The sequence below is a fragment of the Platalea leucorodia genome, assembly GCF_965183815.1.
Source record: "Platalea leucorodia genome assembly, chromosome: 5".
In the NCBI taxonomy this organism is placed as follows: domain Eukaryota; kingdom Metazoa; phylum Chordata; class Aves; order Pelecaniformes; family Threskiornithidae; genus Platalea; species Platalea leucorodia.
The window spans coordinates 93,791,622-93,806,475 of NC_138827.1; the positions used below are offsets into that span (position 1 = coordinate 93,791,622).

Sequence of the window (14,854 nt, forward strand, 5' to 3'; positions counted from 1 at the left end):
CGCTTATTAACTAATTGACCTTGGATAAGCCATGTAAGTTTACTGAGTCCCAGCATAAATACTTAGAGCAAAGATGTGCAAGACCTAAGAAAACTAGATATGCATACACATTTTTGTAATTACATTTTATATACTTTTCAGTTCCTCCAAATTCCACAGAAAGCACCATTTCAAGAGGACTGCTATTTTCCTCCAGTTTTGTCTAAGAAATCTGTTTTATCTAAAATCTCTTTCCAAAGTTGTAAAGTCAAAATTTCATATAAAAGCACCATATTGCATATTTTGGCAATTTTGGCTTCAAGGCCAAAGATAGTGAGGACAGAAGCACAACAAATCAATACAGTATCATTATAATATATACTCAGAATACATCCAAAACAAAGACAGTTTGAACCAAGAGCATAATTTGCTGCATTTCCTTATGTCATTTAGACTATAGATGCTTCAGGGTAGGGATTGTATCTTACTGCTTCTAACAACCAGTTTTATGAGGCATCGAGCTTGTTGGATGTCTCTTAGTCCTACTATATGCAAATAAAAATACAGCTATATTAAGAAATGAAGGCTCACAAAAAAAACCAAACGACTTTCAGACTAAAAGTTCTTAAAAGGTTTTTCTTTTCTTCTTAAGAAGTAACTTTTATTTATATACAGGAAATAATTCAAGTCTAAGAGTAACACTCACCCAGACATATGCTGATAAGACGTAACATTTTTATATGAGAGATAATGAATCTCTTCAATCACTAACTTGTAGGAAGGGCAGAATATCTTATTTCAACAGTTTCTAAGTGTGCACTTAATTTCACAGCTATATCATATGTATCACCTAATTACAATTAAATATAATTTACCTTTCCACTCATTGCTTACTTTTATTTCCTAGCAGTTTTTACTCTAAAATTCCCAAAGTATGTAATAGCTGAATTTTGCAAAAAGATGCATTTATGTTAGCAGGTGAATACTGGATAACCTGCAACACATTACATACACCGTTGGTTATCTTTAGGTTGGCATCAGTTCTTAAAATACTCATCAGCCCTGACTACAAGGAGGTAATGTGGACTGCAAAACCAACACAAACAAGACCAGAAGGTGATTTTGCAATTTCATCTAAGCGTGTGCGAGTTTATTTTAACCACTGTTTTTGGGTAGATTTTAAGTTTGCCCAGTATTTCCTTTCGCAGCTCGGTTAGTCAGCACCTCAAAATTAAACCTAAGGTAACCGTGCTTTAATGTAGCTTGCACGCCTACACAATTCCACTTTTTTTATGCTATTAAGAGCGTGCTGATAGCGAAGCAGACACCTATTTTGAGAATTTCATTAGTTGCCGCTGCTTCTCGCTCCTGCGGGGCTTTGCAGCGCGAAGCCCCCGCCGCCGCGCAGGACGCTTCCCCAGAGCCTCGCTCCCTTCGGCTTCTCTTTCTTCCCTCTTTTTGACGGACCGGTTTCAAGCTCCATCCCACTTCTCCATCTCTAGTTCTTCGGTTCCTGCTCTCTGCCTCCCCTGTTCCTCCTTCGGGTCTCCCTCTGTTTTCGGTATTTCGCTTGTCGCGTTGCGAACGACCGCACGCGCCCTAGGGGAGGACGGGGCACGGCCGGCAGGGGTGGCGAGCGGCTGGCCGAGCGGCTCGATGGGGCCGGCCCGCGGGCGGGGCGGGGCCGGCGCTCGCTCGCGGCCTCGGGGATGGATTCCCGGCGCCCGCCACCATCTTAGAGGGCGGGCGGGCGGGGAGGGGAGGGCAGCGGGCGGTGCCGCCGCCGGACGGAGCTCCGCGTCCCTCCGCGGCCTCAGGTACCGCCGCCGTCGCGGGGACGGGGCTGCGGCCAGCCGCAAGGCGGCCGTGCGCGGCGGGAGGTGGGCCGCGGGTTCCGCCGCTGCCGCCCCCGCCGCGCCCGTCAGCCGTCGCTGGGGGTGTCGTGGGCGAGAGGCCTCGCCCGCCCCGGCGCCGGCCCGCGGGGCTGAGGGGGGTGAGACCGGGCCCCGCCTCGCTTCGGGAGGGGAACTTTGCCCCCTCACGTCGCGGCTGGGCGGGGGGCCGGGCCGGGGAGCGCCGCGGCGGTGCGCCCGGGTGTGTGTGACCCGCCTGCCGCCGGCCTGCCGGACCTCGGCCCCGTCCCGGGCACGTTGGTGCCGGCGGCGTTGGGGAAAGCGCTCTCCTCTTGCCCGCCTCAGTCAGCCGGGGGTGCCCGGCCTGCCCGGGGAAGGGGGGGTGTGCGGGGAGGGAGTCCGCTCTCCCGGAGCCGGCGGGCAGGCGGCGAGCGCTCTGTCCGGCCTCCCCTGAGGTGGGAGGCGGGTCGTGCCCCCCGCTTGGGCTGCGGCCCCTGCCCCCGCGGCCTCCGGTGTTTGCTCTGCGGGGCAGCGCAGGACGGGCACTCCTTCTTCCTCCTCTGTGATCCCCAGGGCTTGAGCCGTATTTCGTTCTCCTCGGGCATCCACTTTTTTCTGAGTGCGTTAAGGCGATTTACTCATTTCCTTCTCGTCTTTGTTCCTGCTGCTTTTCCCCAAAGATACCCGTCGGCCGGCGGGAAGGAGAAGACCCCGTTCACTCTGACAGCCCGTTTCTGAATGCGGCGGTTTTGCCGATTTCCAGCATGCCTGCAAGGCTCGGCTTTCAGCTGGCGTGTAGTTTTGAAGGCTGCCGTGCTTGTTCTTATCGGAGATTTGTGGCTGTTTATCCTGTGACAAAGCGTGATATGTTTAGATCTTGCACTAGACAAGATTAGAAGCGTACCATGTGAAATGGATGTCACTTGTCATTCTTAGCTAATATTAAACGTATAGCTCCTGGTGGCTAAGAGATTGATCTGTACATGGTAACACTTAGAGAGGCCTTAGCAGCTTCATGTGAAGTTTTTTCTTCTAATGTCATTGAAAGAGCATAAGAAGGAGGGCAATGTCAGTTCCACTTGTCAACTTTTCCTCTGCTAACCTGAAACTAGTATGTGTCTAACTCAGTATGGCCACAGATATTCATGGCCAACAGGGCTGTAGTCATGCTGGGATGCTCTATGAATGAACCTGAGATGTATATCTTGGGTACTCTGGTAGCTGGTAAAAACTCCAAAGTATGCAATAGACGAATATTCTACATGACCATTTCTGTATAAGAACATTTGTTTGAAACTGTGTGTCATGAATTTTGAGTAAGTGCTGAATAGGAGACTTTTTCAAGTGTTCCTTTTATTCCTTAGATACCAGGATCTAGCTGTGCCATGACAGTTTGATAGTATGACTCTTACATTGTGCACTGCCAGATTCCTACAACATCTCTTTATCTTAAGCTAAATTCTCTTATTTTGGTGCTAAAACTAATGTGTTTTCTGTGCAAACTTTGGCCTTGTATAACTTTCTGTTTAGCTAGGAACAATGATGTCTACTTGCAGTACTCGGTACTGGCCTGAAAAACTTGGCTTGTTTCTTTTTTTGGATCGTTTCCTTCGCTATATTCTACAGGAAACTTTCCTTGAATAAAGATTACAGGGCTGAATGTAATTGTCATGTTGCGTAAAGCTCACCTTTCCATGTCTTCTGAAGATTCTTGCTTTTGGTCTCATCCCATGATACCCCTTGAAAGTTGAGTGGAGGTCAGAGTTGTGTTAAATTAAGGTTGCTTTAATGTACATTTCCAGATTTAGAAGGATAGGTGTAAAATGTCTGTCTGTTTACTTTCAGCTTTTTTCTGGTTAGAGTCAAAGCAGTGTCTCTGTTTATCTTATCTCGAAAGTAATCGAATATGAAATGAGAATCACCTGATGACAGTACGTGTTAAAGGGGAGGGGGTTGTATCCCAGAACTTGTATTATTGGAGCAGCTGGTATAACTGGAAAAACTAAAACCATTTCTTCTGTATGCAAACCTTATCTTGGTATGTTGTCTTTCAAATTGTGTATGAAATAATCTTGAGTAAATACAAGGAAGAATTTCAAGTTGACTTGCTTGCGCCATAGTTTGTGACTGAGCTGCTGTTCTGGGTCTCTTGTTCTTCTTGTTGTTACATACTTTCTTGGGGGTGTGTGTGTGTGTTTTCTTCGTAGAACAGCTAGAAGCAATGCTGCCGTTTTGCAATGATTTGGCATAATGTTCTCTTGCCTAATTGTCAATACAATAAAAGCTACTTCATATTTGGTGAACTTCATATGATTTTCTCTTTTAGGGTGGAACTTTAAATATGAAAACAGTGATAATCTGCACAAAGAAACATTCAGTGCTCTAGAAATAAGGTTGCCCGTTAAGTGTTGATGGTGGAGTTATACGTCCTGTCCTCAGAAGTCACACACTGCGTGTTCAGAACAGTAGATGGACAGGCTATTCAGCCTGTTGGCTTTAGTAATCAGCTATGTGAATATACATTGTAAACTATATGAGAGAGAGACCATTTTTTATCTTTTTTTTGTGTGTCAGAAATTAAAGTGGTGACTCAGCTTAAGTGATCTAGGATACTGTAACATTTTAAAAACAAAATACATTGTCCCAACAAAGAAAGTTAAGCAATTTTTTTCTTTTTTTTTTTCTTTTTTTTTTTTGCAGAAGATCTTTATGTAACTGGCTGAAAAATGGTTCCGCAAGATGACACCACCAACTCTAACGCTGTTAAAATGGTAAATAAAATTTAAAAAAAAAAAAGAATTAAAAAGATCTCCATGCTATTTGCTGAAAATTATAATGATATTAATAAATGCCTTTTCAATGAATACTCCTTCAAATGTCAAATTTCAACTGGTATGTTTAAAGTTTCGCCATGTGGAAAGCATATTTATTTCCTAATAATGGAAATAAAAGGCAAACATACGCTGAAGTTTCTACTGTATTTAATAGAGCAGAACATTGTATTTACTTTTAAACCATCATTTCTATTTCAGCTTATATGTCTTCTTGGTGGCTTAAATTTATCATAACTCTGTGCACTTGATGAATTAAAAGTTTTGTAAGGGTAAAGCCATGTTCTTAGAAAGAAGTGTCTTGTACAGTTCTCGGGTGTCAGATGTTATATTAATATGCTAAACTTTTGTCCTTACCTGAAATGGGATAATTATTGGTAATAAGCATTGAACAGGGTTCTGTGTGATCAGCTCCAGTCAGGACTACAGCCCACAGCAGATCTTGCATGCTGACAGAGGGTAAGATATATGTCTTGCGTAATAACTGAATTTAGGTGCAAGTTCTGAACCTGGTTACTTGCGTATTGCTAATATGGATTAAGTAGGGGCCAAAAGTAAGCAACTGAATAGTATCTTTCTCTTAGTGATATTTCATTCAGTGTGCATGGAGGGAAGAATTTTCAAGCATCTTTTTTGCTTTCTTTATTTTTTGTTTATTGTTATATTCAGTTCTTTTGGGTGCATAAATTAGGCATGCACAAACTGTTTGAGCTTTGTATGGATAAAAGTCTTCTGGTTTAAGTCTTGGTTATCTGAGATACTGATCTTAATCTCTAATTAGCTTTGTAGTGTAAGAAAAATATGACCAGCAGCTACTCTTTGTATGTGAGGGCACTCTACTAAATAGGTGTTCAGGATCTACAGAGACCATAGGCTTTGTGGTATAGAAGATGGATAACTACATGCTTGTGGCTTAAAACTACATTTTCAATTTTTTTTTTTTTCAATCAGCTACAGTCATTTGGTAAACTGTGTGGTAAAGGGCTTGAACTTGCTGGATGCTTAGCAGTGTGTAAATCTTGATGAGTTCAGTGGGGACCAAATCATAGGCTTGTGTGGTCCATCTTTATAGTCTGCCTCTTAATCTAATTTGCAATAGGTGAAAAGCATCAGTTTAACTTTTGCCTGCTATTCACAATTTATAAATTCAGCTGTGCTTGACAGATAATCAAAGGCAAAATTTAGGGTAAGCATTTAATTTTGCCCTTACTGCTACCTCTGTTCTGCACACTAATATGTGACTCATTAATATAGGGTATGACTCCTGTTGATACAGGATAGCCCTAGAACAGAGCTTAGCAAGGTTTCACATGAATAAGAAAAGAAAAAAATTCCAGCGCTCCCAGGCAATAAAGCTTACAGCTTTATTATTCTTGGTTGTCAGTTCCAGGTTTTTTTTGTGTCTTCTCTCGGAGCACCATATACTTGTCACCATCTGGATTTGCAAATAGTTGCAGATTAGATGGGCTTCCGATTGGTCTAGTATAACATTTTTTTTTTCCAAAGTCTCTTAAGTATAATGTTTCTTTCCCTATATAACAATTTTAAAGTGGATTTTATTGAATGTCTTTATAGGATCTGAGTTTAAAATAAAAAAAAAAAAAAAGAAATAATGTGGAGGTGTCTTTCTAGATTATTTTAAGGCCAAAGAGTCTATATGCTCTTCCACTACCTTCCTAATTCTAATGTTTAAATTCTTTGCTTAGGAGTGTAGGCTTAAGAAATAGGGCCTTTCTCTGCATAACTTAAAAAAATCAGAACTTAATGTTTTCAGGTTCTTCCTTCTCATGTGAACTTCTTATATTTAATTAATAAGGAAGGGATCCTGTTCTTTGAAATATCAGAAGTAGTAAATGATCCTGTTTTCCTGCAATTCAGTGCTGTCCTGCTAACATTTTTGATGTGGACCGATTCTTAAGGTTCTATATCTGTATGTCCCCATCATTTAGGATTTGAGCTGCGGCAGGCACTTGTGGAACTTGAAATTTTAGGAAATGTTTTGGAAAGATAAGTGCATAATATACGCGCACACACAATTTTTCAAACTTTGCTTTTTTTTCTTTTTAGGAGACTGTCTTCACTTTGACATGATGTGTGAAGTTTGTTAGCATTTTTTTGTTTGGTTTTTTACAGTTACTGTGGAAGGTATGTATGAGAAAAGTAAATCTTGTTCTTTCTGTGTTCATTTTTATCAGAGCATATTGCTGTTAGTGTACAGAAGCCAAATATAAAGAAATGTGTGGAATTGTATTTCATTACAAGTTCATGAATACTGGTGCTTTGTCAATAAGTGGGATAATGTGTATGTCTAAAACTTCTCAAAATAGTAATTTCTATCTGTCTTTACATTCTGTGTGAAGTCTTACAGGTTTTAATTCTGTCCTAAAACTTACATACTAAGTTTCAATAGGGTTCTGTGTTTCTGCTGAATGTTATAGGCATTTTAGTATTGCTGCTTTGTAATTTTTTTAGTCAACTACTAGCTTGAAGGGGCATCATGCTGCATGATGAAGACTTTGTAGTTGCCCTTTCTTGTTAATCTTTTTTCCTTGTTACAGAAGAACCAAGCAAAGGGCTGTATTAGACACACAGAAATGTTAAACAGACACTTTGTAGTCAGATGAGAAAGCAATAGCTGCTATTACTGTGACATATAAAAAACTTCAAGACATAAGTATGGGCTCTCTAATTAGAATTTTAAAGTCTACTTACAGGTAGAAAAGAAATGGTACAACGTGTACTTACACTCTGAATAACTTCATATGTAACCTCATATTTAAGAAGTACTAGATATTCTATCATCCTTTACTTCCCTCCTACTGAGGCATCTTAAAGCAAGGGATTTGTACAAGCCTGATGTAGACAGGTTGAGTTCAATATTAAGCAACTACAGAATGTGCACAACATCTGTGCACGATCTCTGTGCACAGTGTATACGTGCTATATGCTTTGAAGCACTTTGTGATGAGAACGGAAGAGCTAGGGATGCAAGCATCTGATGTAGAGATGTCAAATTGATCAGGCTACTGCGATTCCTTCCTGTCTCCAGCTACCTCTCCCCCTCCTACCTGTGGCACATAACTGGTGGAAGGCCGGAGTGGTTTCCGTTTCTGGTATACCTCACCACTGCTCATGTGTCGCACTGTAGCCTGACAAGGAATGAGATTTCTTCTTCTAGCTCCTTTGGAACTCTTTTATGCCCAGCTTCCATTTTTGCTGCATATTATGCAAACACACGAGCAATTTGTAGGCTGTGTATAATATAACTTAATATAATGGCTTGTAGGCTATTAGACATAATAAAATGAAGGCAAAGTTTGTAGAGTATAATATGTGGTATCTATTAGACCAATTCATAAAAACTGAAAAAAAAAAAAACTTACAAGCTTTCAAGCATGAAAACCTTTCTGTTAGCTTACTCAAGTTTAAGATAATATCCCTATTTATTCTCTCTCTGAGAATAAATGTTTTCTCCTTTATTCTGTATCAAATAAAAACTGCAATTCCTTGCTGAGTCTTTCAGAACTTTGCCCCTCCCTACTTACAGACTTCTGCTTTCTTTTGTCAATCCCACCATTTTATCAAAAAAGCAGAATAATTGTCCAGAACCACACCACATGCCCACACATGGAATATATCAGCATAGATCTAGTGGTATAATTATACTTCAGGAACTCTGCCTGTTGATTTTTCTTTGGAAAGAAGCCCTTTGAGAAATGGAGGAAAAAGTCTCAAGATTTGAACATGGCAGAGACTGTATAGCAAAGGAGAGGTGTGAGTCAAAGTCGGGAAACAGTGTAGTGATCTCAAATGCACTTGCGCATATCTAGGCGTTTAAATCATTAATCGGAGGAATAGGCTAGTCTGGAAAAAAGAAATGTAGCTTCCTCACTGAAGGCATTGTGGTACTGTCTCTTTCATAAATAATTTGTAAATAATGAAAAGACAGTAAGTGTTTGTATCTTGACACGTGTGGAAAAAACAAGGTGTAATTTAAAGTCACCAAACTGTATTAGCAAAGCAGATCACCTCGATTTACTGGGAGAGTCAGGAGCTGCTTCATGAAGGTGAATTAGATTTCAGTTCCTTCAGGAGTTCTCTCAAAGACAGTGAGTGTTTATGATGATAAATAGCAAGGTATCTTTTGTAATCTGTAGCAAATTAACTCCTAATAAATTGCTTCTTAAAATACATACATAAATAAGTTAATGTTAATCATAGAACTACCATATACATATCTTACTGAGGCTCATTAGAGAGTATGTAGAAGATTCTAGTACAAGCAGACTGATAAATGAGACATCAGTCTCCTGTCACTTGTATTTGAAGCTTTTTAATCATAAAATTGAAGGTTTTCCTAAATTTAGGTCTAACAGGTGGTCATAAATCTGTATCACAAATCTGAATCCCCTTCTCGTAGCATTAGTTGATGTAAGAACACATGTAGCTCTGGTATGTCCATGATTAGCACTTGTTTGGAGTAGGTCCAGTGGATCTTGTAATTTTTTTGACTTAAAACACAAGCAACATTTCTAAAAGCATGTTTGCCTTACCTTTCTTATTTTTTTGTAAAGTACTTTAGTGATCTCTTAACTTTGCGCAACTTGCACTAAAAATAAGTATTAACATTACTAAAAACACTAATGTTAAGCCCTCTAAAGTCACAATGTACCACTTTTTGGTACACTTTTTGGTACCACTCTGTGCATTGAATAAAGCAGAAGTATTCTGCCTACTGAAGGAGAAGGAAAGAAGGTTGGTCATGATCTATTTACACACTGCTGTAGTACTCATCGTCTGCATAAATTTCAATGTTCTAACTGCAAATAGTCTTCTTCCTAATATGAATTTTTGCAGCTCAAGCCATATCTTCAGAATTTTCTGTTGAGTGGTATGCTCTTACTCTTCCAGTATGTACAAGCAGGTGGCTATAAGCATTTAAACCCAGCTGTGCTGTTCTGATAACTCATGAGAATTGCTTAAATTGACACCTTTCTATTACTACTTTGAACAAAGACTTCTAGGAGCTGTGAGGTGTGTATAGGAAAAGGAAAATAGGTTTGTGTGTGTCAAAACCGAACTTGTTTATGCTGTAATTTCTAGCAAGTCTTGCATGACTTTTGTACTAGATGACGATCTTAAAGCTAGTTTACTGCTGTAGTTTTGATTTCTCAGAATATGAAGTGTTCTTAATCAATTATTCCTGTGTGTAACATACCGGGGCACAGTCAAAATCATTATCAATGTTTTGGTTTTGTTTTTTTTTAATAGGCAAAGCTTTCTGTTGCATATATTGTATGCTTGATAGGTTTTCACTAGAGTTGGTGCATGTCTGTATTTCATAGATTACCAAATAGATATATAATTTTTTTTGAGTTCAAGTGATGTGTAATCTAATTTTGTAAGTTTACAATTAAATATTCTTTGGGTTGTTTGTCTTGGATCACTTTATGCTTTGAGGGATCATAATTTACCCAAATGTGTTGCTATGTCTTCAGAAATGCTGATTGAATGCTTAAGTTTAAACATGTTCCTGACTACCTTTAGTTTGATGTGTTGTGTCAAATACAATTCTACTAATTTCTACTGTCAGCTTAGAGTATCTGAATTTACCAAAACGTAGTGGTTTCAAATATTGCAGAATTCGTAGCATAGAAATTCCAAAAAGGCATTCCATGTTTTACCTACTTTTGCTTACTTCAGTGGTAGAATGGTTGATAAATTCTTGAGAAGTTGAGATTTACTTTCTAATTGCCCCTAATGTCTCTGAAAATGTCATGCCAGATCTGTCAAAGATCTGCTTTTTAAGAAACATAAGCATCTGTTTCCTGGCATATTGGGTCCATTTCATATATATATATGAAACACTTGCCCCCACTGTTTGTTTGGGGTTTTTTTGGTTTGTGGGGTTTTTTTGTCACTGTTTGTAATCTTTTGGGTTTTATTCCTTTGTCAATCTTGAATAGGTTACAAATGGTGTGGGTTTTTATCATGAATCGAATGAGCTCCCAGAGCAGTTCATCCACTCAGCGTAGGCGAATGGCTCTAGGAATTGTCATTCTTCTCCTCGTTGATGTGATATGGGTTGCCTCTTCAGAACTCACTTCTGTAAGTATTGTTCCATGCACCTTAAAAGGAAGACAAAAGCCTATTTAAGAGAAAGATGCAACAGAAACATGGTCACTCAAACACTCAGTGAGTGTTCTAGTGTAATGTTTAACCACCTTTTCAGTACAGGGAAGACTGTATCCTTTGGCTTAGTGAATTAACCTGTATCCACTAAAAGTTGCAAACAAGCTCAACTCTGTGACTGTTGCTTTCAAGACAGAAGGTGTTATTGATGACTTTAAAATTAAACAACATAAGCTCATAACTATGTACTGTAATTAGGGAGTTCATTTTGCCATATTGATTAAAATAATGCCCATATGTTTCCCGAGAAGTAGTAAATGAGCTGTAACATTGCGGGCTAGGTGGTATGGTAGATTATAGTTCAGAACATCTAGAAGTCTAGGACCAAAGGACTCGGGTCATGGAGTTTAAGGCCTATAATCGCAGCCAAGTTTGTCATAATCTAGTTCATATATTCACTATCTTGAAACTGATCTGGTATTTACTTCATGATAAGTTTTAGGACTTAAAACAGAGCTTTAGCAATGGAAATTGAGTTTTTAATAAATTCTTGTCAAATTCAGGTTTCTGAACTGTCATTACGTTCTATATCAGTTTTGAAACTAAGCAGCTAAAAAATGTTTGTGCTTAACATGCTTTTATATTAATAAAACGTTCTTTTCCAGTGAGCTGGTAGAATCACTATTGATACTGAAATGTTACTTAATCAAAGTAATCTTCTCTAGTTTGTGATTACTATGCTATTGCTTATAAAAGTAGTCTTCCATTTAGAAAATATTTGTATATAAATGCATTTTCAGTCCTATTTGAGTTCAGTGGCATATTGATATGTTGCTTGGTGAGATACAAGTAATAAGTAGCATTTCTCCAGTGGCATTGTATCTTACAAAATGGCTCAGTGCCTTCTTGTTGTCATTTAAGATAGCTTGGGAGAGGGTAACCCCAGAATAGGTAGGGCCACTTGTGTCTTTTGGTCATACATGCCAATACTCGCAGCGCTGTCATTTTGGGAACCAGACTGTTCTGGGCTATATACTTAAACCTGTTCATTCATTGTGTGAATTCTCACCTAATTGGTAATTTCGGATACTGCAATTATTTTCTTTCCACAGTATGTTTTTACAAAGTACAACAAACCTTTTTTCAGTACATTTGCAAAAACATCCATGTTTGTTCTATACCTCTTGGGATTCATTGTTTGGAAACCATGGAGGCAGCAGTGTACTCGTGGGTTTCGTGGAAGGCATGCAGCTTTTGTAAGTATTTTAACTCTGCAAATGTTTTGATATTTGTTGAAGTTTGTACAGAAAAAACTTAAAATAGGGACTAGAGAAAAGCAAAGTTTACATATTTGTGAAATAGTGCTTTCAGAAAAGCAATTATAAACTGCATCATGGCACAGGAAGACATGGCAATCATAATAGTCTTGTGAGAGGAAGAAGAGGAAGGAAAAAGCAATATGAAATGTGTCAGGAATCATAAGAAATGCTCTGCTGGGCCAGGCCCATCTAGCCTGGTATTTTGTCTTGGACAGTTGCAGAGGGTAGTTCTTTTGAAGAAGAGCTGATGAGCCTCACCACTGTTGGATATTGGTTTTCTTGTACTTCCCCAGCGTCTATAACCAATGGAATCAGTATTTGAACTTTGCATTTGATTTTTATTACTGACTCTGTCTCTGGCAGAACTATGAACTGTTTGCTAAGAGGTTTTGAGGTTTTTAAAATTATGTTTAGGAAAGGTGGTAGTAGTATGCTTGTGTTGTTGTTAATACTGTATTTTTATAGCCTTTATGCACAAGTGACCTTCTGTTGCCCATTCTAGAACTAGGCATAGTTTGTGCTAGAGTCAAAAACTGTTGTCATATTACAGAAATACATACTTTTTTTCCAAGGAAATTAAGAGATGCTGGGAAGAGCGCTTGTTCTGTGCCAGTGTTTCAGAATGTGGAACAGCAGGCCTCAGGAAGCAGTCAGGCATTTGGCCCGATATTAATCTTGCATTAAAATAACAGAAAATGTGATCCAAGAACATGCTGTTAATCAACATGTCTTTATAGAAAATAACTTGTGTAAAAGGAACTGACTTCAGTTCTTCTGGATATATTAGACTTCACTGATTGTGACAGTTGTAGGCGTACATAGTTAAATTGAAGTGTTACCTGACATTAAGCCAAATTATTTTTATTTAAAAAAAGAAACAAAACAGCACCAAAAACCTCTCAAAAACCCGAAACCTTTTGTTTGTTTCTTTTTTTAAAAAAAAATCTTGTGTTAAACATATAAAACATCTAGAGCTGGGCAATCTAGACAAATTAGAGAGCTGGGCAATCACCAACCGTATGAAGTTTAACAAGGGCAAGTGCCGGATTTTGCACCTGGGAGAGGGCAGCCCTGGATGTACCTACAGACTGGGGAACGAGAGGCTGGAGAGCAGCCCCGCGGAGAGGGATCTGGGGGGTCTGGTCGACGGCAAGTTGAACACGAGGCAACAGTATGCCCTGGCAGCCAGGAGGGCCAACTGTGTCCTAGGGTGCATCAAGCACTATATTGCTAGCCAGTCAAGGGAGGGGATTGTCCCACTCTGCTCCGCACTGGTGCGGCCTCATCTTGAGTACTGTGTGCAGGTTTGGGCACCACAGTACAAAAAGGATACAAAGCTACTAGAGAGTGTTCAGAGGAGAGGCACAAAGATGGTGAAGGGTTTAGAGGGAAAGCCGTATGAGGAGTAGCTGAAGTCACTTGGTCTGTTCAGCCTGGAGAAGAGGAGACTGAGGGGAGACCTCATCACGGTCTACAGCTTCCTCAGAAGGGGAAGAGGAGGGGCAGGCGCTGATCTCTTCTCCCTGATGACCAATGATAGGACCCAAGGGAACGGCAGGAAGGTATGCCGGGGAGGGTTAGGTTGGACATGAGGAAAAGGTTCTTCACCCAGAGGGTGGTGGAGCACTGGAACAGGCTCCCGCAGGAGGCAGTCATGACGCCAAGCCTGACAGTATTCAAGAAGCATTTGGACAATGCCCTCAGATATATGGTGTGAATTTTGGGGTTGTCCTGTGCAGGGACAGGAGCTGGACTCGACGATCCTTGTGGGTCCCTTCCAACTCAGGACATGCTATGATTCCATGATATCTTGAAATAATTTTTGCTAGATCAGCCTTTAATACCAAGTGTCTGTGCACAGCATGGCATGTGTTACTGTGTCTTTACTGGCAGCGGTGACAAATAAGGATGATGAAAGTGCTAGAGGATGATTAGTTGTACAAAGCAATTATTCTGACCAAATTTATTGATCTGAGCAGATGAGTAGAATAAGGGGCTATTGCCTAGCATGAATTGTAGTGGTTATATTGACCAACTGAATCTCGTGCAGTGCTATGTCAAAGAAGGAGATAGTATGAACTGGACAGCAATGAGTAAGAGTGCTTAATCTGTCGCGTTTTGCGTATGGCACTCGTGGCACCGCTACTGGAGTCTCATTGTTTTTTCTTTCTAATCCTATAAAAAGTAATTTTTAAATAATTTGTAGGAAATAGACATTAGTTTTGATATTAGCGTATTTCAAAAGAACAGTGCAGAGACAGAGCTGTAGTGTGCAGTTAGCAGATTTCCCCCCCAAGGCATTTAGTTAAATAGTCATCTGTGTAATTATTACAAATGCCTTTAAAATGTCTTGTGTTTATTAATCTGAAACAAAAACTATGCATTTATAGATTTTTATTTCAATAATGATTGCTTAGGTAAACACTCAAACCTTACTTTTAAGCCCTCTTCCACATTAGAGGCTTTGTTTACTAGATTTCGTACCAGCATGGTAGAACAGCAAGCTGCAGGTCAGGGAACAGGGGTAGTAGTGCTTGTTAAGATGCAGAAAGGAAGAGGAAAAATGATACTTGACCTCATCCTAGTTTAAGTCATGTTAAAACTAAGGCAGAGTTCCAGGTTTTTAGGCAAAGGAACTTTGCCTCAATAAAATGAAGAAACAAAAGGCTTGTTGTTAATACATGCACAATAATTTAGTGACATGTGTCTCACTAAGACTGAGCTTTACAGGTTTTTGGGA

General features: G+C 39.8%; 1 protein-coding gene across 2 annotated transcripts in view; it reads left to right on the forward strand.

The window, feature by feature from the left end:
• The first annotated feature begins 1,731 nt into the window (after nt 1-1,731).
• Nucleotides 1,732-14,854, forward strand: part of SLC35F5 (solute carrier family 35 member F5) — a 33,910-nt gene continuing 20,787 nt past the window's right edge. The window contains exons 1-5 of one of the 2 annotated variants that reach the window (XM_082312057.1): nt 1,732-1,796; nt 4,533-4,603; nt 6,731-6,808; nt 10,630-10,771; nt 11,908-12,051. In XM_082312057.1, coding sequence (XP_082168183.1) covers nt 10,637-10,771; nt 11,908-12,051 — 279 coding nt within the window. In that variant the 5' untranslated portion in view covers nt 1,732-1,796; nt 4,533-4,603; nt 6,731-6,808; nt 10,630-10,636. Of the gene's footprint in view, nt 1,797-4,532; nt 4,604-6,730; nt 6,809-10,629; nt 10,772-11,907; nt 12,052-14,854 lie in introns of those variants that run through there. The other variant, XM_082312058.1, reaches the window with a different exon arrangement.